This window comes from Kogia breviceps, chromosome 8 (assembly GCF_026419965.1).
Source record: "Kogia breviceps isolate mKogBre1 chromosome 8, mKogBre1 haplotype 1, whole genome shotgun sequence".
Classification (NCBI taxonomy): domain Eukaryota; kingdom Metazoa; phylum Chordata; class Mammalia; order Artiodactyla; family Physeteridae; genus Kogia; species Kogia breviceps.
The window spans coordinates 42,073,884-42,095,731 of record NC_081317.1 but is presented as its reverse complement, the minus strand read 5'-3'; the positions used below and the strand labels follow the sequence as shown (position 1 = coordinate 42,095,731).

Here is a 21,848-nt window from a genome sequence, read left to right as displayed (position 1 = left end):
CAAGGGACGCATACAGACTGAAAGTGAGGGGATGGAAAAAGATATTCCATGCAAATGGAAATCAGAAGAAAGCTGAAGTAGCAATTCTCTTATCAGACAAAACAGACTTTAAAATAAAGAAGAGACAAAGAAGGACACTACATAATGATCAAGAGATTGATCCATGAAGAAGATATAACAATTGTAAATATTTATGCACCCAACATAGGAGCACAGCAATACATAAGGCAAATACTAACAGCCATAAAAGGGGAAATCGACAGTAACACAATCATAGTAGGGGATTTTAACACCCCACTTTCATCAATGGACAGATCATCCAAAATGAAAATAAATAAGGAAACACAAGTTTTAAATGATATATTAAACAAGATGGACTGGGCTTCCCTGGTGGCGCAGTGGTTGAGAGTCCGCCTACCGATGCAGGGGACGCGGGTTCGTGCCCCGGTCCGGGAGGATCCCACGTGCCGTGGAGTGGCTGGGCCCGTGAGCCATGGCCACTGAGCCTGCGCGTCCAGAGCCTGTACTCTGCAACAGGAGAGGCCTCAACAATGAGAGGCCCGCATACCCCCCCACACACACACACACACACAAAACAAAACAAAACCAAACCAAAAAAAGATGGACTTCATTGATATTTATAGGACATTCCATCCAAAAACAACAGAATACACATTTTTCTCAAGTGCTCATGGAACATTCTCCAGGAGAGATCATATCCTGGGTCACAAATCTAGCCTTGGTAAATTTAAGAAAACTGAAATCGTATCAAGTACCTTTTCCGACCACAATGCTATGAGACTAGATATCAATTACAGGAAAAGATCTGTAAAAAATACAAACATATGGAGGTTAAACAATACACTACTTAATAACGAAGTGATCACTGAAGAAATCAAAGAGGAAATTTTAAAAAATACCTAGAAACAAATAACAATGGAGACACGATGACACAAAACCTACGAGAGGCAGCAAAAGCAGTTGTAAGAGGGACGTTTATAGCAATACAATCCTACCTTAACAGGAAACATTTCAAATAAACAACCTAACCCTGCACCTAAAGCAATTAGTGAAAGAAGAACCAAAAAAACCCCAGATTTAGCAGAAGAAAAGAAATCATAAAGATCAGATCAGAAATAAATGAAAAAGAAATGAAGGAAACGATAGCAAAGATCAATAAAACTAAAAGCTGGTTCTTTGAGAAGATAAACAAAATTGATAAACCATTAGCCAGACTCATCCAGAAAAAAAGGGAGAAGACTCAAATCAATAGAATTAGCAATGAAAAAGGAGAAGTAACAACTGACACTACAGAAATACAAAGGATCATGAGAGATTACTACAAGACACTCTATGCCACCTAGAGGGGTGGGATAGGGAGGGTGGGAGAGAGGGAGATGCAAGAAGGAAGAGATACGGGAACATATGTATATGTATAACTGATTCACTTTGTTGTAAAGCAGAAACTAACACACCATTGTAAAGCAATTATACTCCAATAAAGATGTTAAAAAAGGGCTTCCCTGGTGGTGCAGTGGTTGACAGTCCGCCTGCCGATGCGGGGGACGCGGGTTCGTGCCCTGGTCCGGGAGGATTCCACATACCGCAGAGTGGCTGGGTCCGTGAGCCATGGCCTGTGCTCCACAATGGGAGGGGCCACAACAGTGAGAGGCCCGCATACCGCAAAAACAAAAAAAGATGTTAAAAAAAATAATAATAAAAAGTCAAAAAAAAAAAAAGAAATACAAAAGATTATGAGAGATTACTACAAGCAACTCTATGCCAATAAAATGGACAACCTGGAAGAAATGGACAAATTCTTAGAAAAATGAACAGACCAATCACAAGCACTGAAATTGAAACTGTGATTAAAAATCTTCCAACAAACAAAAGCCCAGGACCAGATGGCTTCACAGGTGAATTCTATCAAACATTTAGAGAAGAGCTAACACCTATCCTTCTCAAACTCTTCCAAAATATAGCAGAGAGAGGAACACTCCCAAACTCATTGTATGAAGCCACCATTACCCTGATGCCAAAACCAGACAAAGACGTCACAAAGAAAGAAAAGTACAGGCCAATATCACTGATGAACATAGATGCAAGAATCCTCAACAAAATATTAGCAAACAGAATCCAACAGCACATTAAAAGGATCATACACCATGATCAAGTGGGGTTTATTCCAGGAATGCAAGGATTCTTCATTATATGCAAATCAATCAACGTGATACACCATATCAACAAACTGAAGGAGAAAAACCATATGATCATCTCAATAGATGCAGAGAAAGCCTTTGACAAAATTCAACACCCATTTATATAAAAACCCTGCAGAAAGTAGGCACAGACGGAATTTTCCTCAACATAATAAAGACCATATATCACAAACCCACAGCCAACATCTAGCTCAATGGTAAAAAAATGAAACCATTTCTACTAAGATCAGGAACAAGACAAGGTTGCCCACTCTCACCACTCTTATTCAATATAAGTTTTGGAAGTTTTAGCCACAGCTATCAGAGAAGAAAAAGAAATAAAAGGAATCCAAATTGGAAAAGAAGAAGTAAAACTGTCACTGTTTGCAGATGACATGATACTATACATAGAGAATCCTAAAGATGCTACCAGAAACCTACTAGAGCTAATCAATGAATTTGGTAAAGTAGCAGGATACAAAATTAATGCACAGAAATCTCTGGCATTCCTATACACTAATGATGAAAAATGTGAGAGTGAAATTAAGAAAACACTCCCATTTACCATTGCAACAAAAAGAATAAAATATCTAGGAATAAACCTACCTAAGGAGAGAAAAGACCTGTATGCAGAAAATTATAGGACACTGATGAAAGAAATTAAAGATGATACAAATAGATGGAGAGATATACCATGTTCTTGGATTGGAAGAATCGACATTGTGAAAATGACTCTACTACCCAAAGCAATCTACAGATTCATTGCAATACCTATCAAACTACCACTGGCATTTTTCACAGAACTAGAACAAAAAATTTCACAATTTGTATGGAAACACAAAAGACCCCGAACAGCCAAAGCAATCTTGAGAACGAAAAATGGAGCTGGAGGAATCAGGTGCCCTGACTTCAGACTATACTACAAAGCTACAGTAATCAAGACAGTATGGTACTGGCACAAAAACAGAAATATAGATCAATGGAACAGTGTAGAAAGCCCAGAGATAAACCCACATACATATGGTCACCTTATCTTTGATAATGGAGGCAAGAATATACAGTGGAGAAAAGACAGCCTCTTCAATAAGTGGTGCTGGGAAAACTGGACAGGTACACGTAAAAGCATGAAATTATAACACTCCCTAACACCATACACAAAAATAAACTCAAAATGGGTTAAAGACCTAAATGTAAGGCCAGACACTATCAAACTCTTAGAGGAAAACATAGATAGAATACTCTATGACATAAATCACAGCAAGATCCTTTTTGACCCACCTCCTAGAGAAATGGAAATAAAAACAAAAATAAACACATGGGACCTAATGAAACTTAAAAGCTTTTGCACAGCAAAGGATACCATAAACAAGACCAAAAGACAACCCTCAGAATGGGAGAAAATATTTGCAAATGAAGCAACTGACAAAGGAATAATCTCCAAAATTTACAAGCAGCTCATGCAGCTAAATAACAAAAAAACAAACAACCCAATCCAAAAATGGGCAGAAGAACTAAATAGACATTTCTCTAAAGAAGATTGTCAACAAACACATGAAAGAATGCTCAACATCATTGATCATTAGAGAAATGCAAATCAAAACTACAATGAGATGTCATCTCACACCTGTCAGAATGGCCATCATCAAAAAATCTAGAAACAATAAATGCTGGAGAGGATGTGGAGAAAATGGAACACTCTTGCACTGTTGGTGGGAATGTAAATTGATACAGCCACTATGGAGAACAGTATAGAGGTTCCTTAAAAAACTACAAATAGAACTACCATACAACCCAGCAATCCCACTACTGGGCATATACTCTGAGAAAACCATAATTCAAAAAGAGTCATGGGGGCTTCCCTGCTGGTGCAGTGGTTGAGAGTCCACCTGCCAATGCAGGAGATACAGGTTCGTGCCCTGGTCCGGGAAGATCCCACATGCTGCGGAGCCGCTAGGCCCGTGAGCCATGGCCACTGAGCCTGCGTGTCTGGAGCCTGTGCTCCGCAATGGGAGAGGCCACAACAGTGAGAGGCCCACTTATCACACACACACACACACACACACACACACACAGAGTTATGTACCAAAACCAAAATGTTCATTGCAGCTCTATTTACAATATCCAGGACATGGAAGCAACCTAAGTGTCCATCAACAGATGAATGGATAAAGAAGATGTGGCACATATATACAATGGAATATTACTCAGCCATATAAAGAAAAGAAATTGAATTATTTGTAGTGAGGTGGATGGACCTGGTGTCTGTCATACAGAGTGAAGTAAGTCAGAAGGAGAAAAACAAATACCGTATGGTAACAAATATATATGGAATCTAAGAAAAAAAAAATGTCATGAAGAGCCTAGGGGTAGGACGGGAATAAAACACAGACCTACCAGAGCATGGACTTTAGGCTATGGGGAAGGGGAAGGGTAAGCTGTGATGAGGTGAGAGAGTGACATGGACATATATACACTACCAAACGTAGGATGGATAGCTAGTGGGAAGCAGCCGCATGGCACAGGGAGATCAGCTAGGTGGTCTGTGACCACCTAGAGGGGTGGGATAGCGACGGTGGGAGGGAAGGAGATGCAAGAGGGAAGAGATATGGGAACATATGTATATGTATAACAGATTCACTTTGTTGTAAAGCAGAAACTAACACACCATTGTAAAGCAGTTTCACTCCAGTAAAGATGTTTTAAAAAAAAAAAGAAAATTAAAGGTCAAATCCCATACAAAGTTACTGTAAGAGAAAAAGAATATAAGCAGGATAACACCCCCCATAACCGATGACAGTACACCAAAAAAGGTGCCTAGGGAAAAAAGCAAAACTGCTATCTTCTGTTTCAAAATGCACTAAAAGACGGAGCATGAAGAAAGCAATAAAGACATAAAAGAATAACATTTTATGTCTAAGTTTTTCTAATTCAGAAATGAAGACTAAACTAGAAGGAACACAAAAATAAACTTAACAGTTAATGCTACAAGAGAAAGAAAAGGTGAAAGAGGAAAAAATACTTTAAGGAAAAAAGAAATTTAAAAAAGGAAAAAGAAAAGATAAAAGAATGGTAGAAAGAGAGTGTCAAATGTTGAATGTAGGCAAAAGACAACTCAACCTGAATCTGTGGAGAATACAAGTCTTTGAAGACAAGGACAGAAAGGGAACAGTACAAATGTTTAAAGCTAAAATTCAAGAAAAATGTCTGGAAAGCAAATAGAATAATGTTCAAATTTGTGAAAGAAAACACACCATACTTAAGAATATCAACCCATAACAACCCATACTGAGAAATTTTCTAGTAAAATATCTGGACTCTGAGACAAAAATATCCATCGTGCATGTAAGCAGAAGTGACAAAAGACTTATAAGGGAAAGAAATCAGAGTGTCATTAAACTTGTCAAAAGCAGTGCTTTATGCAAAAAGAAAATTAAGTAACATTTTAAGATACTCAAGTGAAGAAAATATGAGCCTAGCATTTATAGAGAGCAAAACTGACTTTATGCTCAAATAGAAAGGGCATAAATTGTTACCAGCACAGAAGAAAACAGGTACTGTTATTCTCATGAGCCTTTCCTGAGGAATCAATAACAGCATTGGCTTCAAACAACCAAAATCACTAGAGATACTGACCTAAGTATTAATGGTGACTATTAAGCATATACTTATTGTAGAAGGAAAATTAAATGATGTCTCAAATGGAGAAAGTATAGTATACAATGGGCACATGAACAGGGTATGTAGATACAGTATAATATTTAAAGGAGGGTAGAGGGGGAATCTTACAAGTTTCAGATAGAGCTTATCGGCTGATTCAGGTGCCATGGGTACCAAAGGCTGTACCCTGGGGCGGCGGGTACACCAATCTGTCCTTCAGGCTGGCATTAGCAGCCACAGCATTTTTTCACTTGAGGACCACCTCTATCAAGTAAAATATGCTTTGAAGGCTAGTAATGGAGGTGGTCATGTATTAAGGCTGTCACAGTGAAAAAACCAAGTAGTAACCATCATAAAAGAAAGCAGATAACAAAGTTACTGAACTCCAGCAGAGTGACTAACTTATTCTAGATAACCAAAAACGCTGGCTGTGTCATGAAATAATGGAATGACAGCTGACAATGGTTCCCAGGTACAGAGTCACATTATAAGACAGCAAACAGCAAAAACAAGGGTGGCTATGAGATCCCTGTTTGTGTCAAAGAATTGTAGACACTTACTTCCCAGGTCCATACACAGAGTGCCTCTTGGTTGCTGAACAATTTTCACCAATACTAATAAAGACCAAGGCCCTCAGATGTGCAAGTGTGATCATCCTGCAAGTTACTACTGTCAGTTTAGAAGCTACTACAAAAGGAGCTGAAGCAAAAAGACGAAGCAGTTTCCTTGAAATTTCAAGTCGGCAGAAACTATTCAGTTAGACATTTGTTCTATCAACTGACTTCAAAATAAAGTTTAAAATCCTAAATTCAGAAAATTTTTACAGAATCGGAGACTGATACACACGTTGTTGCTCCAGCAAAGGATGTAAACATTTATATCAGGACTCCTCTGGTGGCACAGTGGTTAAGAATCCACCTGCCAATGCAGAGGACATGGGTTCGAGCCCTGGTCCAGGAAGATCCCACATGCCGCAGAGTAACTAAGCCCATGCACCACAACTACTGAGCCTGTGCTCTAGAGCCCACGAGCCACATCTACTGAGCCCACGTGCCTAGAGCCCATGCTCCACAACAAGAGAAGCCACCACAATGAGAAGCCTGTGCACCGCAACAAAGAGTAGCCCCTACTCGCCCCAACTAGAGAAAGCCCACACGGAGCAACGAAGACCCAACGCAGCCAAAAAACTTAAATTAAAAAAATATGTGGGATTTCCCTGGTGGCGCAGTGGTTGAGAGTCCGCCTGCCGATGCAGGGGACGCACGTTTGGCTGGGCCCGTGAGCCATGGCCACTGAGCCTGCACGTCCGGAGCCTGTGCGCCACAACGGGAGAGGCCACGACAGTGAGAGGCCCGCGTACCGCTAAAAAAAAAAAAAAAAAAAAAAAAGTATATATATAATTATACCATCCTCTGGTTCTGAAGAAACTAGTATTCTCTTCTAGTAGAAGTGATCAAAATGTAATATAAAAGAAGTGAAAATCCTGTAGTCCTGAATTTGAACTATCAGCATTACTAACTCATGAGGCATTTTACTTTTAACTCTGTCCACTGCAGAGACCTATAAACAATGACAAACCCAGTAACAATAAACATCAGTTACCAGATTGAGGTCTCTAAGTGCCATTTCCTACTAAAAGATGCCAGGATTCCTTAGAGCAATGTCTGATCTAGGTACACAGCAGGAATTATACAAGATAAGTCTGGAATAACTCATCATACCAGTTTATGAAGAAACCATCAAAGATTCAAAAAGCCCTCAGGAGGCAATTTGAAGAGACCTGGTCAAAGATAGGATAATTTCAACTTCAAAAAGGGTAATAACTAGAAATAACTGAAACCCTTCAAATGTTTAAATTCAAAGGTTCATAATAATATTTTTAATCCTAATTATTCACCTTTGGAGGATGACAGGTAACCAAGTCATTACTTTAAAAACCTATATATATATACTCTTCAAATGTGCAATGCTCATGAAAAACAAGGAAAGACTGAAAAACTGTTGCAGATCAGAAGAGACTAAGGAGACATGAAAACAAATCCTGGAACAGAAAAGAGAACTTGGGACTTCCCTGGTGGTCCAGTGGTTAAGAAACTGCCTTCCAATGCAGGGGATGCAGGTTCGATCTCTGGTCAGGGAACTAAGATCCCACATGCCGTGGGGCAACTAAGCCCATGCACCGCAACAAAAAGATCCCACATGCCACAAGGAAGATCCCGCATGCCACAACTAAGACCTGACGCAGCCAAATAAAAAAATATTTAAAACAAAAAAGAAAAGAGACCTTAGTGGAAAAACTAGGGAAACCCAAATAAAGACTGTATTAATTTAATAATATTGTGCCAATGTTATTATCTTACTCTTGACAAATAATCATATAAGACAGAAGTTAGTAAACTATAGCCTAAGATCTGATTTTTGTACGGTGTGCCAGCTAAGAAAGGTTTAAAATTTTTAAAAGTTGTAGGGACTTCCCTGGTGGTCCAGTGGTAAAGAATCTGCCTTCTAATGCAGGGGACGCGGGTTCGATCCCTGGTCGGGGAACTAAGATCCCACATGCCATAGGGCAACTAAGCCCGTGCGCCACAACTACTGAGCTCAGGCGCCTCAACTAGAGAGCCTGCATGCTGCAAACTACAGAGCCCATGCACTCTGGAGCCTACACACCTCAACTAGAGAAAACCCACAAGCCACACTAGAGAGAAGCTCGCACACCACACTGAAGAATCCGCGTGCTGCAACAAAAGATTCCTCATGCCTCGCGTGCTGCAACTAAGACCCAACACAGCCAAACATAAATAAATTTTTTTTTAAAAATGTTGTAATACAACAAAAACAAAGAAGGAACATGCAACAGAGATTGTGTGTGGCCTGCAGAGCATAAAATACTTGCCATCTGACCCTTTTTGGGAAAAGTTTGCCAACATTTGATATAAAATGTTAGCATTAAGGGAAGATTGGTAAATGTTGTAGAGACCTCTGTATCATTTTCCAACTTTTCGGCAAATCTTCCAAAACACTGATTCCAAAACAGTTTTTTAAAGAAAGAAATAGAAACTACAGTAGAAATAAACGAAATAAAGAAGAGAAAAATCAACCAAATTGACAAACCTTTTAGCTAGAACAACCAAGAAAAGAGAGAGAAGCCTCAAGTTATTAAAATTAGGAATGAAATAGGGAACATCACTACAAACTTTAGAGGAATAAAAAGGATTATAAGAAAATAACCATGAACAAGTGTATGCCATCAAGCTGGATAACCTAGACAAAAGTCAACAATTTTGCCTAAAAAGGCAAATTCCTAAAAAGACTCAAACTACTGAAACTGACTCAAGAACTGAAAATCTGTAACAAGTGATTGAATTCGTCATCAAAGAAAAACCCAGGCCCAGATGGCTTCACTGGTAAATTCTACCAAACAATGAAAGAACCTCAATCACCAATTTTTCACAAACTTTCCCCCCAAAATAGAGAAGAGAACATTTTCTAACTCATTCTATGTGGCCAGTATTACCCTGATACCAAAAGCAAAGACATCACAAGAAAAGACAACTGTAGAAAAATATCCCCCCACAAAATCCTAGCAAACCTTTCCATACCAGCAACTTACCAATATGTACCATGACCATATTAAGTTTATCCTAAGAACACAAGGTTGTTTAACATCTTAACGTAATACACCATATTAACAGAATAACAGACAAAACCCACATGATTATTTCAGCAGACACAGAAAAAGAATTTGATAAGATCCAGTACCCTTTAAGGATAAACAAACAAAAGAAACCCCAACAAATCAGAAATAGAAGGGAACTTCCTCAACCTAATAAAGTCAACTTAAAAAACCTACAATTTAACATTCTACTTAATGGTGAAAGACAACTGAAAGCTTTCCTCCTAAGATCAAGAACAAAATAAGGATGTCTGTTCCAGCCATTTGTACTGAAGAGTCTAATCAATGCAATTAGACAGGGAAAGTCCTTAGGCAAATAAGCAAGGAAAGTAGAATATATGCATGAACTAAATTCTTACAGCTTTAAAATATTAGTACACACAGACACACACTCTGTCTCTCAGAAAAATGCCAGAACTTGAGAAAAACACATTAAAAGTATTATACAGGATAGGGCCAACAGCAATTTGGTAAATAACCATCATGAAACTATTCATCCATGAAGCATTATCTTTCTATAAAATCAAAAAGTTCCTATTATAAAAATTATTAAAGCAGAGCTTCTGTTTTATTGCTAGAAAGATCTTAAGAGGTAGTAATACAGTTCAACTCCATACTGTGGCCCTAAGTAATTTACTCACGCTTTACGCTGGGTGTTACTGGCACAAACCTCCTAACTACCAGAGGTGTGTAGTATCCAGTATATCAATCATGCTGCCTCCAAACAAGGGAAGAAGCTATTTGAACAGTCTAAGAATGCAGTCATGACAGTCTAGGCTAGTGTGGCCACAAGAAGGAAGGGATGTAAAAGGAGATGTTTCTTCTGTCACTTTACATTTGAAGACTAAGAAAAGTGACTACAACATGTAGAAGAACTGGGCGAACCCAGTCTGCATTAGTCATAGGAAACCTTTGAGAAACAAATGAAAAGAGGCACAGAGAAAGATGGAAATGAAAGTTCGGAGCAAGGTGGAAAGCAGTCAACGGTACATTAAGAAAATCACCAGAACTCTAAAGCAGGTGTCTGTACCAAGAAAATAAAATAAGGGACTTCCCCAGTGGTCCAGTGGGTAAGACTCTGCACTCCCCATATAGGGGGCCTAAGTTCGCTCCCTGGTCAGGGAACTAGATCCCATATGCTGCAACTAAGAGTTCACAAGCCGCAACTAGAGCCGGCGTGCAGTAACTAAAGATCACGCATGCTACAACTCAGACCCAGCAGAGACAAAATTAATAAACAAATAATAAATAAATATAAAATAAAAATTATGTTTTTGAAAATTAAAATGAGCAGAACTTTCTGGGATGAGGGTGATGTTCTGTATCTTATAGGAGACTGGGTTACACAAGTATACGCACCCTACAAAAAATGATCTGATACACTTAAAATGTCTGTATGTAAATTTCACATTAAAAAAAGAGAAACCTAGATAAATATTAAACTCTAGTTAATGATATATAAGCTAAAGTGTTCAAGGGTAAAGTATACTGATGTCTTCACTTTGAAATGCATCAAAAAAAAATATGATAGCATGATGGATAGCTAGTCAGATGTGGTAAAACAAATACAGCAAAAAAGGTAATTGTGAGTGTATGGGTGTTTGCTGTACAACTCTTTCAGCTTCTCGTTACATTTGAACATTTTCATAATAAAATGTCTGGGGGGAAAAATTTCAGCAGATCAGAAAAAGAGGTCTGGAAGAAGGTCAAAAAGAAAGGGCAAGGGACTTCCCTGGTGGTGCAGTGCTTAAGAATCCGCCTGCCAGGGCTTCCCTGGTGGCACAGTGGTTGAGAATCTGCCTGCCAATGCAGGGGACACGGGTTCGAGCCCTGGTCTGGGAAGATCCCACATGCCGCAAAGCAACTGGGCCTGTGAGCCACAACTACTGAGCCTGTGCGTCTGGAGCCTGTCCTCTGCAACAAGAAAGGCCGCGACAGTGAGAGGCCCACGCACCGTGATGAAGAGTGGCCCCCGCTAGCCACAACTAGAGAAAGCCCTCGCACAGAAACGAAGACCCAACACAGCCAAAAATAAATAAATAAATTTATAAATTTATAAAAAAAGAATCCGCCTGCCAATGCAGAGGACACAGGTTCTATCCCTGGTCCAGGAAGATCCTACATGCCGTGGAGCAGCTAAGCCCATGCACCACAACTACTGAGCCTGCATTCTAGAGCCCGCAAGCCACAACTACTGAGCCCATGAGCCACAACTACTGAAGCCCACGCACGTAGAGACTGTGCTCCGCAACAAGAGAAGCCACAGCAATGAGAAGTCCATGCACAGCAATGAAAAGTAGCCCCCGCTCTCTGCAACTAGAGAAAGACCGCATGCAGCAACGAAGACCCAACAAAGGAAGGAAGGAAGGGAGGGAGGGAGGGAGGGAGGGAGGGAGGGAGGAAAGGAGGGAGAAGCAAAGGAAAAGAAGGGGAAAACACAGATGTTAAACAGGAGCTAAAATAAAAAATATAAATGAAGACAGAGAAAGACAAATATTATATGATATCACTAATATATGGAATCTAAAAAATAATACCGGACTTCCCTGGTGGTCCAGCTGTTAAGACTCCACACTTCCACTGCAGGAGGTGTGGGTTCAATCCCTGATTGGGGAAGTTCCGCATGCTATGCAGTGCAGCAATCAATCAATAAATCAGTCAATCAACCAGTAAAATAAAAAATAATAGCAATGAATCGATATAGAAAACAGAAACAGACTCACAGACATAGAAAACAAACTTATAGTTACCAAAGGGGAAAGAAAGCAGAGGAGGGATAAATTAGAGGAGTACGGGATTAACAGATACAAACTACTCTACAGAAAATAGTTAAGCAACAAGGATTTACTGCAAGAAAAAGGGAACTGAATTTGATATAGTAATCTATAATGGACAATAATCTGAAAAAAAAAAATATATATATATATATATAAAACTGAATCACTCTGCTGTATACCTGAAAATGTGTAAATCAACTGTACTTCAATTAAAAATACACACACACCCACACACGCACACATATATAAATAAATGGGAAAAAATCCAAGAAAGTGAACTGCAAACCACTTATAGAAATTCACTCACTCACTGTATGATGTTTATTAGCAGAATGTGCCTGGTTCAAGACTTCTCACACTGAAAATATGGCATATAGAAATTTCACAGAGTATAAGATACATCAAAGCCAGGGAATCTGGCTGTAATATCTTTCTGAAAAGGGATGTAGGATCAATTAAAAGTAAGAGGGGAAAGGGGAAGATAACTACAATAATAGCTCTAAAGGCAGCAATATTTAAACTTAAAAACTGCCAGAGAATTGCCTGTGCTTCCTAAATGTATACAAGTTACAGAAACAAAGAAAGCTCCCCAATTCTATTAAAATATCTTATAAAATATTAATAAGAAAAACACTAAAGTTGACAGACTTCCAGTAAAGATTATAACCAGAATAGTTATTACCAAGAGCATTTTGCTGTAAACAACAGTCTAGGGCTTCTACATATTTCTTTTCACTTTATTTTTTTAACATCTTTATTGGAGTATAATTGCTTTACAATGGTGTGTTAGTTTCTGCTTTATAACAAAGTGAATCAGCTATACATATACATACATCCCCATAGCTCCTCCCTCTTGTGTCTGCCTCCCACCTTCCCTATCCCATCCCTCTAGGTGGTCACAAAGCACCGAGCTGATCTCCCTGTGCTATGTGGCTGCTTCAGTTGTGCCCACACATTTCTAACCATGAAGTCACTATTCATTACCATGTGTAAGGTAAATACCAATTACTAACTTATTCAGACTTAGCTTTTTCAGCTTAAATACTGTGATTCTTTGCATTTCTCTTCAGTGATATCATCTGTTTTATTCCTAAGAGATTACAGACCATCTAGACATAACTTCTGAAAGCACAGCTGATGCACTTGACAGTGATTTAACAAGTACAGTATTGCAATACTAGCATAGCACAGTGATGAAATATAAAACGTTTTAAATCAGAACTTTAAATATTTTTTTCCTTTGCTGACTGACCTAGTCCAGAGAAAATTACTTTAAATATTTGAAAACCAAAGCACCAAACAAATTAGAGTCTGAGAGGCAAGTTGTGAGGCTGAGCTCTATCATGTATCAAGAGATCTGCACAGCTTGTGAAATCAGAGGAAAAAGCAGAATCAAGGGGTAATTTAACAAGGTTATACACCCTCCCCTACAACAAACATTAGTGACATCCACCATACAACTGTCAAGTGGAAAAAAACTCTTGTCAAGAAAAATAGCATTACTAACTCTCTTTCTCTGGATCTCGCTTTCATTCACTTGGCTCATAAGGAGCTAAAGCTACTTTCACAATGAAGAATGTGTTCATAGCTTTTCTAGTGGAGCCAAATGTTTTGTGCTGGATCTGTCACCCAGTAAATTTGGAAAATATAATGAAGTAGGATTTTTTGTTTTTAATCATCCTTATGCCCACCATCCAAAGATAAGCATTATTAATATAGCCTACTAGTCTTTTTTCTTAAACGTTTTAACAGTTGTGCTTTAATATTGGCTCCTTTCAATAACCGGGCCTTTTCCATCAAAATTTCAAATATTATAATCACTTCATAACTTATGTGGAATATACAATAAAAGCTACCATTTCCTGAACACAACTTATGCAATTTCTAATTCCTTCCAACCATCCTGCAAAGTAAATATTGTGAGAATAGTAACGGGAAACCTCGCTAAAATGGAATCAGGAGGCCAGAAGGGGAAGATCTCATGCAGTATCACTAGAGGTCAATTACAGGAAAAACTATCATTGCAGGCCCCAATGGGAAAAGATGTACACTGCATCCCTACACGAAGTCAACTACTCCAGCAACTCAGCTAATGAGAAACCCTTATTACCCTGAACCTCACTTTTCTCTAATGGACTTGCTCCAAACAACCCCTCCCAACTTCCTCTTCCTCTATAAAATAAGGTTCCTCTGTTCCTGGGACTGCCTATGGTTGTTTTCGTTTTGTTTTTCTTTTCTTTATTTTTTTGGCTGTGTCGGGTCTTACTTGTGGCATGAGGGATCTTTCACTGTGGCATGTGGGCTCTTCGTTGCGGTGCGCAGGCTTCTCTCTAGTTATGGCATGTGGGTTTTCTCTTCTGTGGTTGTGGCACGGGCTCTAGAGCACGTGGGCTCTGTAGTTTGTGGCACGTGGGCTCAGTAGTTGTAGCGCTCAGGCTCAGTTGCCCCACGGCATGTGGGATCTTAGTTCTCCCACCAGGGATTGAAACCACATCCCCTGCATAGGAAGGCAGATTTTCTACCACTGGACCACCAGGGGAGTCCCTTGTCTATGGTTTTTGCCGTGGCTTGCTTGTTCTGAATTGCAATTCTCTGCTATTCTCAAATAAGCCCATTTTTAATCATAAAATAACTTTTATTTTTAAGTTCAATATTACCATACTTCATTTTACATTTTTAAAAACTGGAGTTTTTTATCTCCTCACGATACTAGATAATCAAATAACAAAATTGATTACGAGTTTATAAGACAAACCTATGTCCTATACATCATAATATGATGCATTAAGAACAGATCATCAGACTTCCCTGGTGGCGCAGTGGTTAAGAATATGCCTGCCAAAAAAAAAAAAAAAAAAAAAAAAGAATATGCCTGCCAATGCAGCGGACATGGGTTCGAGCCCTGGTCTGGGAAGATCCCACATGCTGCGGAGCAACTAAGCCCATGCACCAAAACTACTGAGCCCACATGCCCTATAGCCCGTGCTCCACAACAAGAGAAGCCACCACAGTGAGAAGCCCATGCACCACAACGAAGAGTAGCCCCCTCTTGCTGCAACTAGAGAAAAGTTCACGCACAGCAACGAAGACCCAACACAGCCAAAATTAAATTAATTAATTTTAAAAAAAGATCAGGGCTTCCCTGGTGGCGCAGTGGTTGAGAATCCGCCTGCCAATGCAAGGGACACAGGTTCGTGCCCCGTTCCAGGAAGATCCCACATGCCGCAGAGTGGCTGGGCCCGTGAGCCATGGCCGCTGAGCCTGAGCCTGCGCGTCCGGAGCCTGTGCTCCGCAATGGGAGAGGCCACAACAGTGAGAGGCCCACATACCACAAAAAAAAAAAGATCATCATTTCTGTGGTATTTCTACCAAAAATGCATAACCCCCCTCTCATCATGAGGAAATTATCACACAAACTGAAATTGGGAGACATTCTACAAAATAGATGGCCTATATTCTTCAAATACATGAATGTCATGAAACAGAGACCACATTAAAAGGGACTTCCCTGGTGGCACAGTGCTTAAGAATCCACCTGCCAATGCAGGGGACACAGGTTCGAGCCCTGGTCCAGGAAGATCCCACATGCTGTGGAGCAACTAAGCCCATGAGCCACAACTACTGAGCCTGTGATCTAGAGCCCGCAAGCCACAACTACTGAGCCCATGTGCCACAACTACTGAAGCCCATGCGCCTAGAGCTCGTTCTCCACAACAAGAGAAGCCACCACTTTTTAATTAGCTAAAAAGGACACTATTGGGACAATCAGGAAAATATGAATACAATGTACAGGTTACACTGGATGAGTTGATTTCCTGATTTTTGATAACTGTACTATGATTACGTAAAATAAGATCATTTTTTAAAATATACACACTAAAGTATTTAGGGGTAAAGATGCACCATATCTGCAACTTATTCTCCAAAGTTTCAGGGGAAAAGTTGTGTGTAGTTTCTCCTTCGTAGAAGGAGAGAGAAATGGGTAAATTAGTAAACATGGTAAATATGTAAAATCTGGGGGGATCTGGAAGAAGGATATTTGGGAATTATGTATACTACTCTTGAAACTTTTCTCTAACTCTCCAAGCATTTTTTTTTTTTAACTGAGGTTCAAAGAGACTTAAGTAATACATCTAATTGGTAAAGTGGTAAACTTAGGTCCCAAACCCAGGTTTATTCAGATTCAAAAGAACTCATCAGTTTTTCTCTTACATCCTGTTACCTCCGTAGGGTATCTCAGTACACCTTTACCGTTACACATTTAGAATTGGGCGATAGCATCTTGTGGAATGAAGCATGCACACCCCACCCCCAATTTCAGGTTGCTTCCTTAGGAAGTAATTCCCAGAATGGGGTTAATGGATAAATGAACATGGACAATTTTACTAATACTCCTTTGAGAAATTCTCACAAAACTTTTTTTTTTTTTTTTTTTTTTTTTTTTTTAACAAGGAAAATCAGAAATCTAAGGGTCTAGGAATCCTTCTCAAAGCTCAGTGGGCAGCTTTTTTCTTCTAATTATATAAAATGACCCACCCCCAAAGGGCCAATGGAAAAACAATTAGGGACAACACTTGGCAGGAAGGGAGCCCTCCTTCCTCCATTCCAGAGACTGTGATTCTCTGGAAATCATTCCAAGGATTTTATTTGCATGGAAGATGGAGACAGTTTACATTCCCAACAATTCACTTTTAATATTTAATCTTTACTGATTTGATAAATAACAAAATAAAATGTTTTAATTTATATTTGATTGTAGCAGGATTGTACCTATGATTACTCATAACTTGTATGTAGGCTATTCATGAAACAAACATTTTCTTAAGCATTCATCTATACAGGGAAGGCCTACTCCATATAAAAAGTCCAAATTTTTCCCACAATAGCCACTCTTTCTCGGTCAGTTATGAATAAATACCTATCAGGGTAAGTGTATTTAGGAGCAAACACTAAATAAAAGATGTTTGTTGATAGCAGCAAAATACAAGGCTAACCTTATACTGGAAGATATGATGCAACCACTGAGTTGACTCCATCTCCTATGTCCCTTAACATCAACAGGGAACTTGTTTTAAAAAAGTACCTGTAATTAGCTATCAAAGTACAGTCAAATCATCAATCTGAAATTATGATGGACTGCATAAGGCTTATTTACTTACTTCCATACTGTCTCTGAAAAAATGTTTGCCAATCTAGTCAACAACATGTATAAAATGCTCAATTTTGTACCATGTACTGTGCTTGGCTAGCATTTTAATTAGATTATCTCACTTCATTTAAAATAATAATACAAACAAATTGAGAAGGAGGGACTATTTAACATGAAATATTTTATACAAATGGATCTTGTTCATTAAAAGCCTTTCTAAGGGACTACCCTGGTGGCGCAGTGGTTGCGAACCCACCTGCCAATGCAGGGGACACGGGTTCTAGCCCTGGTCTGGGAAGATCCCACATGCCGCGGAGCAACTAAGCCTATGCACCACAACTACTGAGCCCGTGTGCCACAACTACTGAAGCCCGGGTGCCTAGAGCCTGTGCTCCGCAACAAGAGAAGCCACCACAGTGAGAAGCCTGCCCACCACAAAGAGGAGTAGCCCCTGCTCACCACAACTAGAGAAAGCCTGCTGCAGCAACGAAGACCCAATGCAGCTAAAAATTCATTAATTTAAAAAAAAAAAAAAAAAGCCTTTCTAAGATTAAAGCACTCTTCGTAGGTAATGATACATGAAAGAAAAGGAAGGTTTTGTTTGCTTGGTATTTTTCGCCGCATCATGCAGCATGTGGGATCTGAGTTCCCACAGGTATCGAACCCACACCCCCTGCAGTGGAAGTGCAATGGAAGTGCAGAGTCTTAACCACTAGACCACCAAGGAAGTCCCAGAAAAGGCGGCTTTTTAAAATTGTATAATTTATGGACTTCCCAGGTGGCGCAGTGGTTAAGAATCCACCTGCCAATTCAGGGGACATGGGTTTGAGCCCTGGTCACGGAAGATCCCACATGCCACGGAGCAACAAAGCCCATGTGCCACAACTACTAAGCCTGCGCTCTAGAGCCTGCGAGCCACAATTACTGAGCCCGCAAGCTGCAACTACTAAAGCCCACGTGCCTAGAGCCCTTGCTCTGAAACAGGAGAAGCTGCTGCAATGAGAAGCCCACGCACTGCAACAAAGAATAGCCCCCTCTCACCACAACTAGAGAAAGCCCATGTGCAGCAACGAAGACCAATCACAGCCAAAAATAAATAAATAAATATTTTTTAAAACTTGTATAATTCAGATATTTCTCTACTTCAGAGTATTACTTCTCCATATACTTGGGATTTTCACATTACATTCCAGGGACACACCTAGATTAATAACAAAGAAAAGAAAGGACTTCCCTGGTGGTCCAGTGGTTAAGACTCCACACTCCCAATGCAGGGAGGCCTGGGTTTGACCTCTGGTTGGGAACTAGATCCTGCATGCTGCAACTAAAAGCCAGGTAGCCACAACTAAGACCAGGCACAGCCAAATAAATAATTTTAAAAAAAAATAATAATAATAATAAAGAAAAGGAGATGGCCTAGGTACTAACAGGTAGGAGGAAAAAGTTCAGGATTAAGTAGTTAAGAAACAATGTCCCACGTTACCTGAATCAGTATCTCCTCTTTCCTATTATATACTACCTACTTTTTAAAAACAAGTTTCAAAATCCCAGGTTTCCTAAGAAAGAAAACATTAAAGCACATGTGCCCCCTTAATTTCTGTAATTTTAAACAAAGCAAACAAGAGTTCCACAAAAACTTACCTGTACCACTTGTTTCTGCAGTTGTGTTGCCTGTGTCGCTGAAATCTGTGGCTTTTCCCGAGCACCTCTGGACCGGTCACTGCTCACCGAAGTCATCATATACAGTATATACAAAATAATGTATGCACAAAATAGAAAATCTGAAAGAAAGCAGACACAGTAAGCAAAACTTCCAGATTAAAGAAAACGACAAGGATAAAATTCAGGGATAAGGAAGAAATGTGAGATAAAACATAAAAGTTCTCTAGAATGCAAATTCTCAAGAAACAAACCATTAGGATTTTAGATTTTCCTGGTAGCTCTTAAGCCAATTTACTAAAGCAGTCTAAACGCCTATGGTTTATGATTATAGTAATTTTAAACAAAAATATTAAATATCACCAATTTTAACCAGCAATTATTTTACCACTATATAACCATCCCTCTGCATCCACAGATTCAACCAACCACACAAAATATTAGAAAAAAAATTTTTCAGAAAGTTTCAAAAAGCAAAACTTTGAGTCTGCCACACTATCGCAACAATTTACATAGCATTTACATTATATTAGGTATTATAAGTAATCTAGAGATATTTCCCTTTTTTTAAATTAATTAATGTATTTATTTATTTTTGGCTGCATTGGGTCTTCGCTGCTTTCCCTAGTTGTGGTGCACGGGCTTCTCATCGCAGTGGCTTCTCTTATTGTGAAACATGGGCTCTAGGTGTGCAGGCACAGCAGTTGTGGCACGTGGGCTCTAAAGCACAGGCTCAGTAGTTGTGGCACACGGGCTTAGCTGCTCCACGGCATGTGGGATCTTCCCGGAAGAGGGATCGAACCTGTGACCCCTGCACTGGCAGGCGGATTCTTAATTACTGCCACCAGGGAAGTCCTAGAGATGATTTAAAGTATACAGGAGGATGTGTATAGGTTATATTCAAGAAATACCATGCCACTTCTTTTTTCTTTTTTTTTTTTTTGGCCACGCCATGTGGCACGCAGAATCTTCATTCCTCAACCAGGGATAGAACCCGTGCCCCATGCAATGGAAGCACAGAGTCTTAACCAGTGGACCACCAGGGATGTCCCTATTCTGCCATTTCTATAAGGGACATGGGCATCCACAAATTTTGGTATCCGAGGGAGGTCCTAGAACCAATTCTGTGCAGATACCAAGGGACAAGTGTATGTAGTTACTACTACATCAGCAGTCCCCAACCTTTTTGGCACCAGGGACCGTTTTCCTGGAAGACAATTTTTCCATGGATGGTGGATGGTGGGCGGGGGTGTTGATGGGACGGTTTGGGGATGATTCAAGCATATTACATTTATTGGGCACTTTATTTCTACTATTACTACACTGTAATATATAATGGAATAACTATACAACTCACCATAATGCAAAATCAGTGGGAGCCCTGAGCTTGTTTTCACTTGCCACTCACTGATAGGGTTTTGATATGAGTCTGCAAGCAACTGATTTATTATGGTGTCTGTGCAGTCAAACCTCTCTGCTGATGATAATCTGTATTTGCAGCCGCTCCCCAGCACTAGCATCACCCCTCAGCTCCACCTCAGATCATCAGGCATTAGATTCTCATAAGGAGCATGCAACCTAGATCCCTCTCATGCACAGTTCACAGTAGGGTTTGCGCTCCTATGAGAATCTAATGCCGCCACTGATCTGACAGGAGGCGGAGCTCAGGTGGTAATGCAAGTGATAGGGAGCAGCTGTAAATACAGATGAAGCTTCGCTCATTCACTCGCTGCTCACCTTTTGCTGTGCGGCCCAGTTCCTAACAGGCCACGGACCAGTACCAGTCTGTGGCCTGGGGGTTGGGGAACCCCATACTACATGTAGTTTTATCTGCCTCTTCCCATTTACAGTTAGTATTTGAACCCAAAGGTGACGTTATGTCCAGCCTGGATTTTACCAGCAATAATGTAATTCAAAATGTGATGTCTAGGGGACTTCTTCCCTGGTGGTCCAGTGGTTAAGAATCCACCTTCCAATGCAGGGGACGCGGGTTGGATCTCTGGTCAGGGAACTAAGATCTCACGGGCTGTGGGGCAACTAAGCCTGCGCGCCGCAAAGAAAGATCCCATGTGCCTCAACTAAGACCCAATGCAGCCAAAAAATAAATAAATAAATAAATAAATTTTTAAAAAGAATGTGATGTCTAGGAGCAAGCTATACCTTAAGGCAAAAACCACTTATAAACAATAAAACTTCCAAACAGACAAAAATGACTGTAATGTTCCTTTATTTACTCAACACTTATTGAAGAGCTACTAAGTGCCAAGCATATAACTAAATATAATATGCCATCAAAACACGATTATAACAATAAAATACACTTCACACCCAGTAGGATAGCTATTATGATCAAAAATTAAAAATAGAAAATACGTTTTGGAGAAGATGCAGAGAAATTGGAATACTTGAATACCACTGGTAGGAATGTAAAATGGTGCAGCCACTACGGAAAACCAGTATGGTAGGTCCTCAAGAAAAAAATATCAAAAGTAGAATTACCGTTGATTCAGTACTTACACTTCTGGGTATACACCAAAAAGAATTAAAAGTAGGGTCTCAAAGAGATAGTTGTATACCCATGTTCATAGCAGTATTAATCACAGTAGCTAAAAAGTGGAAGCAACCCAAGTTTCTATCTATAGATGAAAGGATAAGCATATATGGTGTATACACATACAATGGAACGTTATTTAGCCTTAAAAAGGGAGGAATTTCTGATGCATGCAACAAACATG

General features: G+C 39.7%; 1 protein-coding gene across 33 annotated transcripts in view; it reads right to left on the bottom strand.

Moving 5' to 3' along the window:
- UBAP2 (ubiquitin associated protein 2) overlaps positions 1–21,848 on the bottom strand; it is a 161,324-nt gene that overhangs the window by 80,728 nt on the left and 58,748 nt on the right. For all 33 annotated transcript variants that reach the window (XR_010841949.1, XR_010841950.1, XM_067041326.1 and 30 more), the window contains one exon: positions 19,096–19,235. Coding sequence is in view for 31 of the 33 variants with exons in the window: in XM_067041323.1 (XP_066897424.1) it covers positions 19,096–19,235 (140 nt within the window). In the remaining 2 variants the exon portion in view is untranslated. The remainder of the gene's footprint in view (positions 1–19,095; positions 19,236–21,848) is intronic.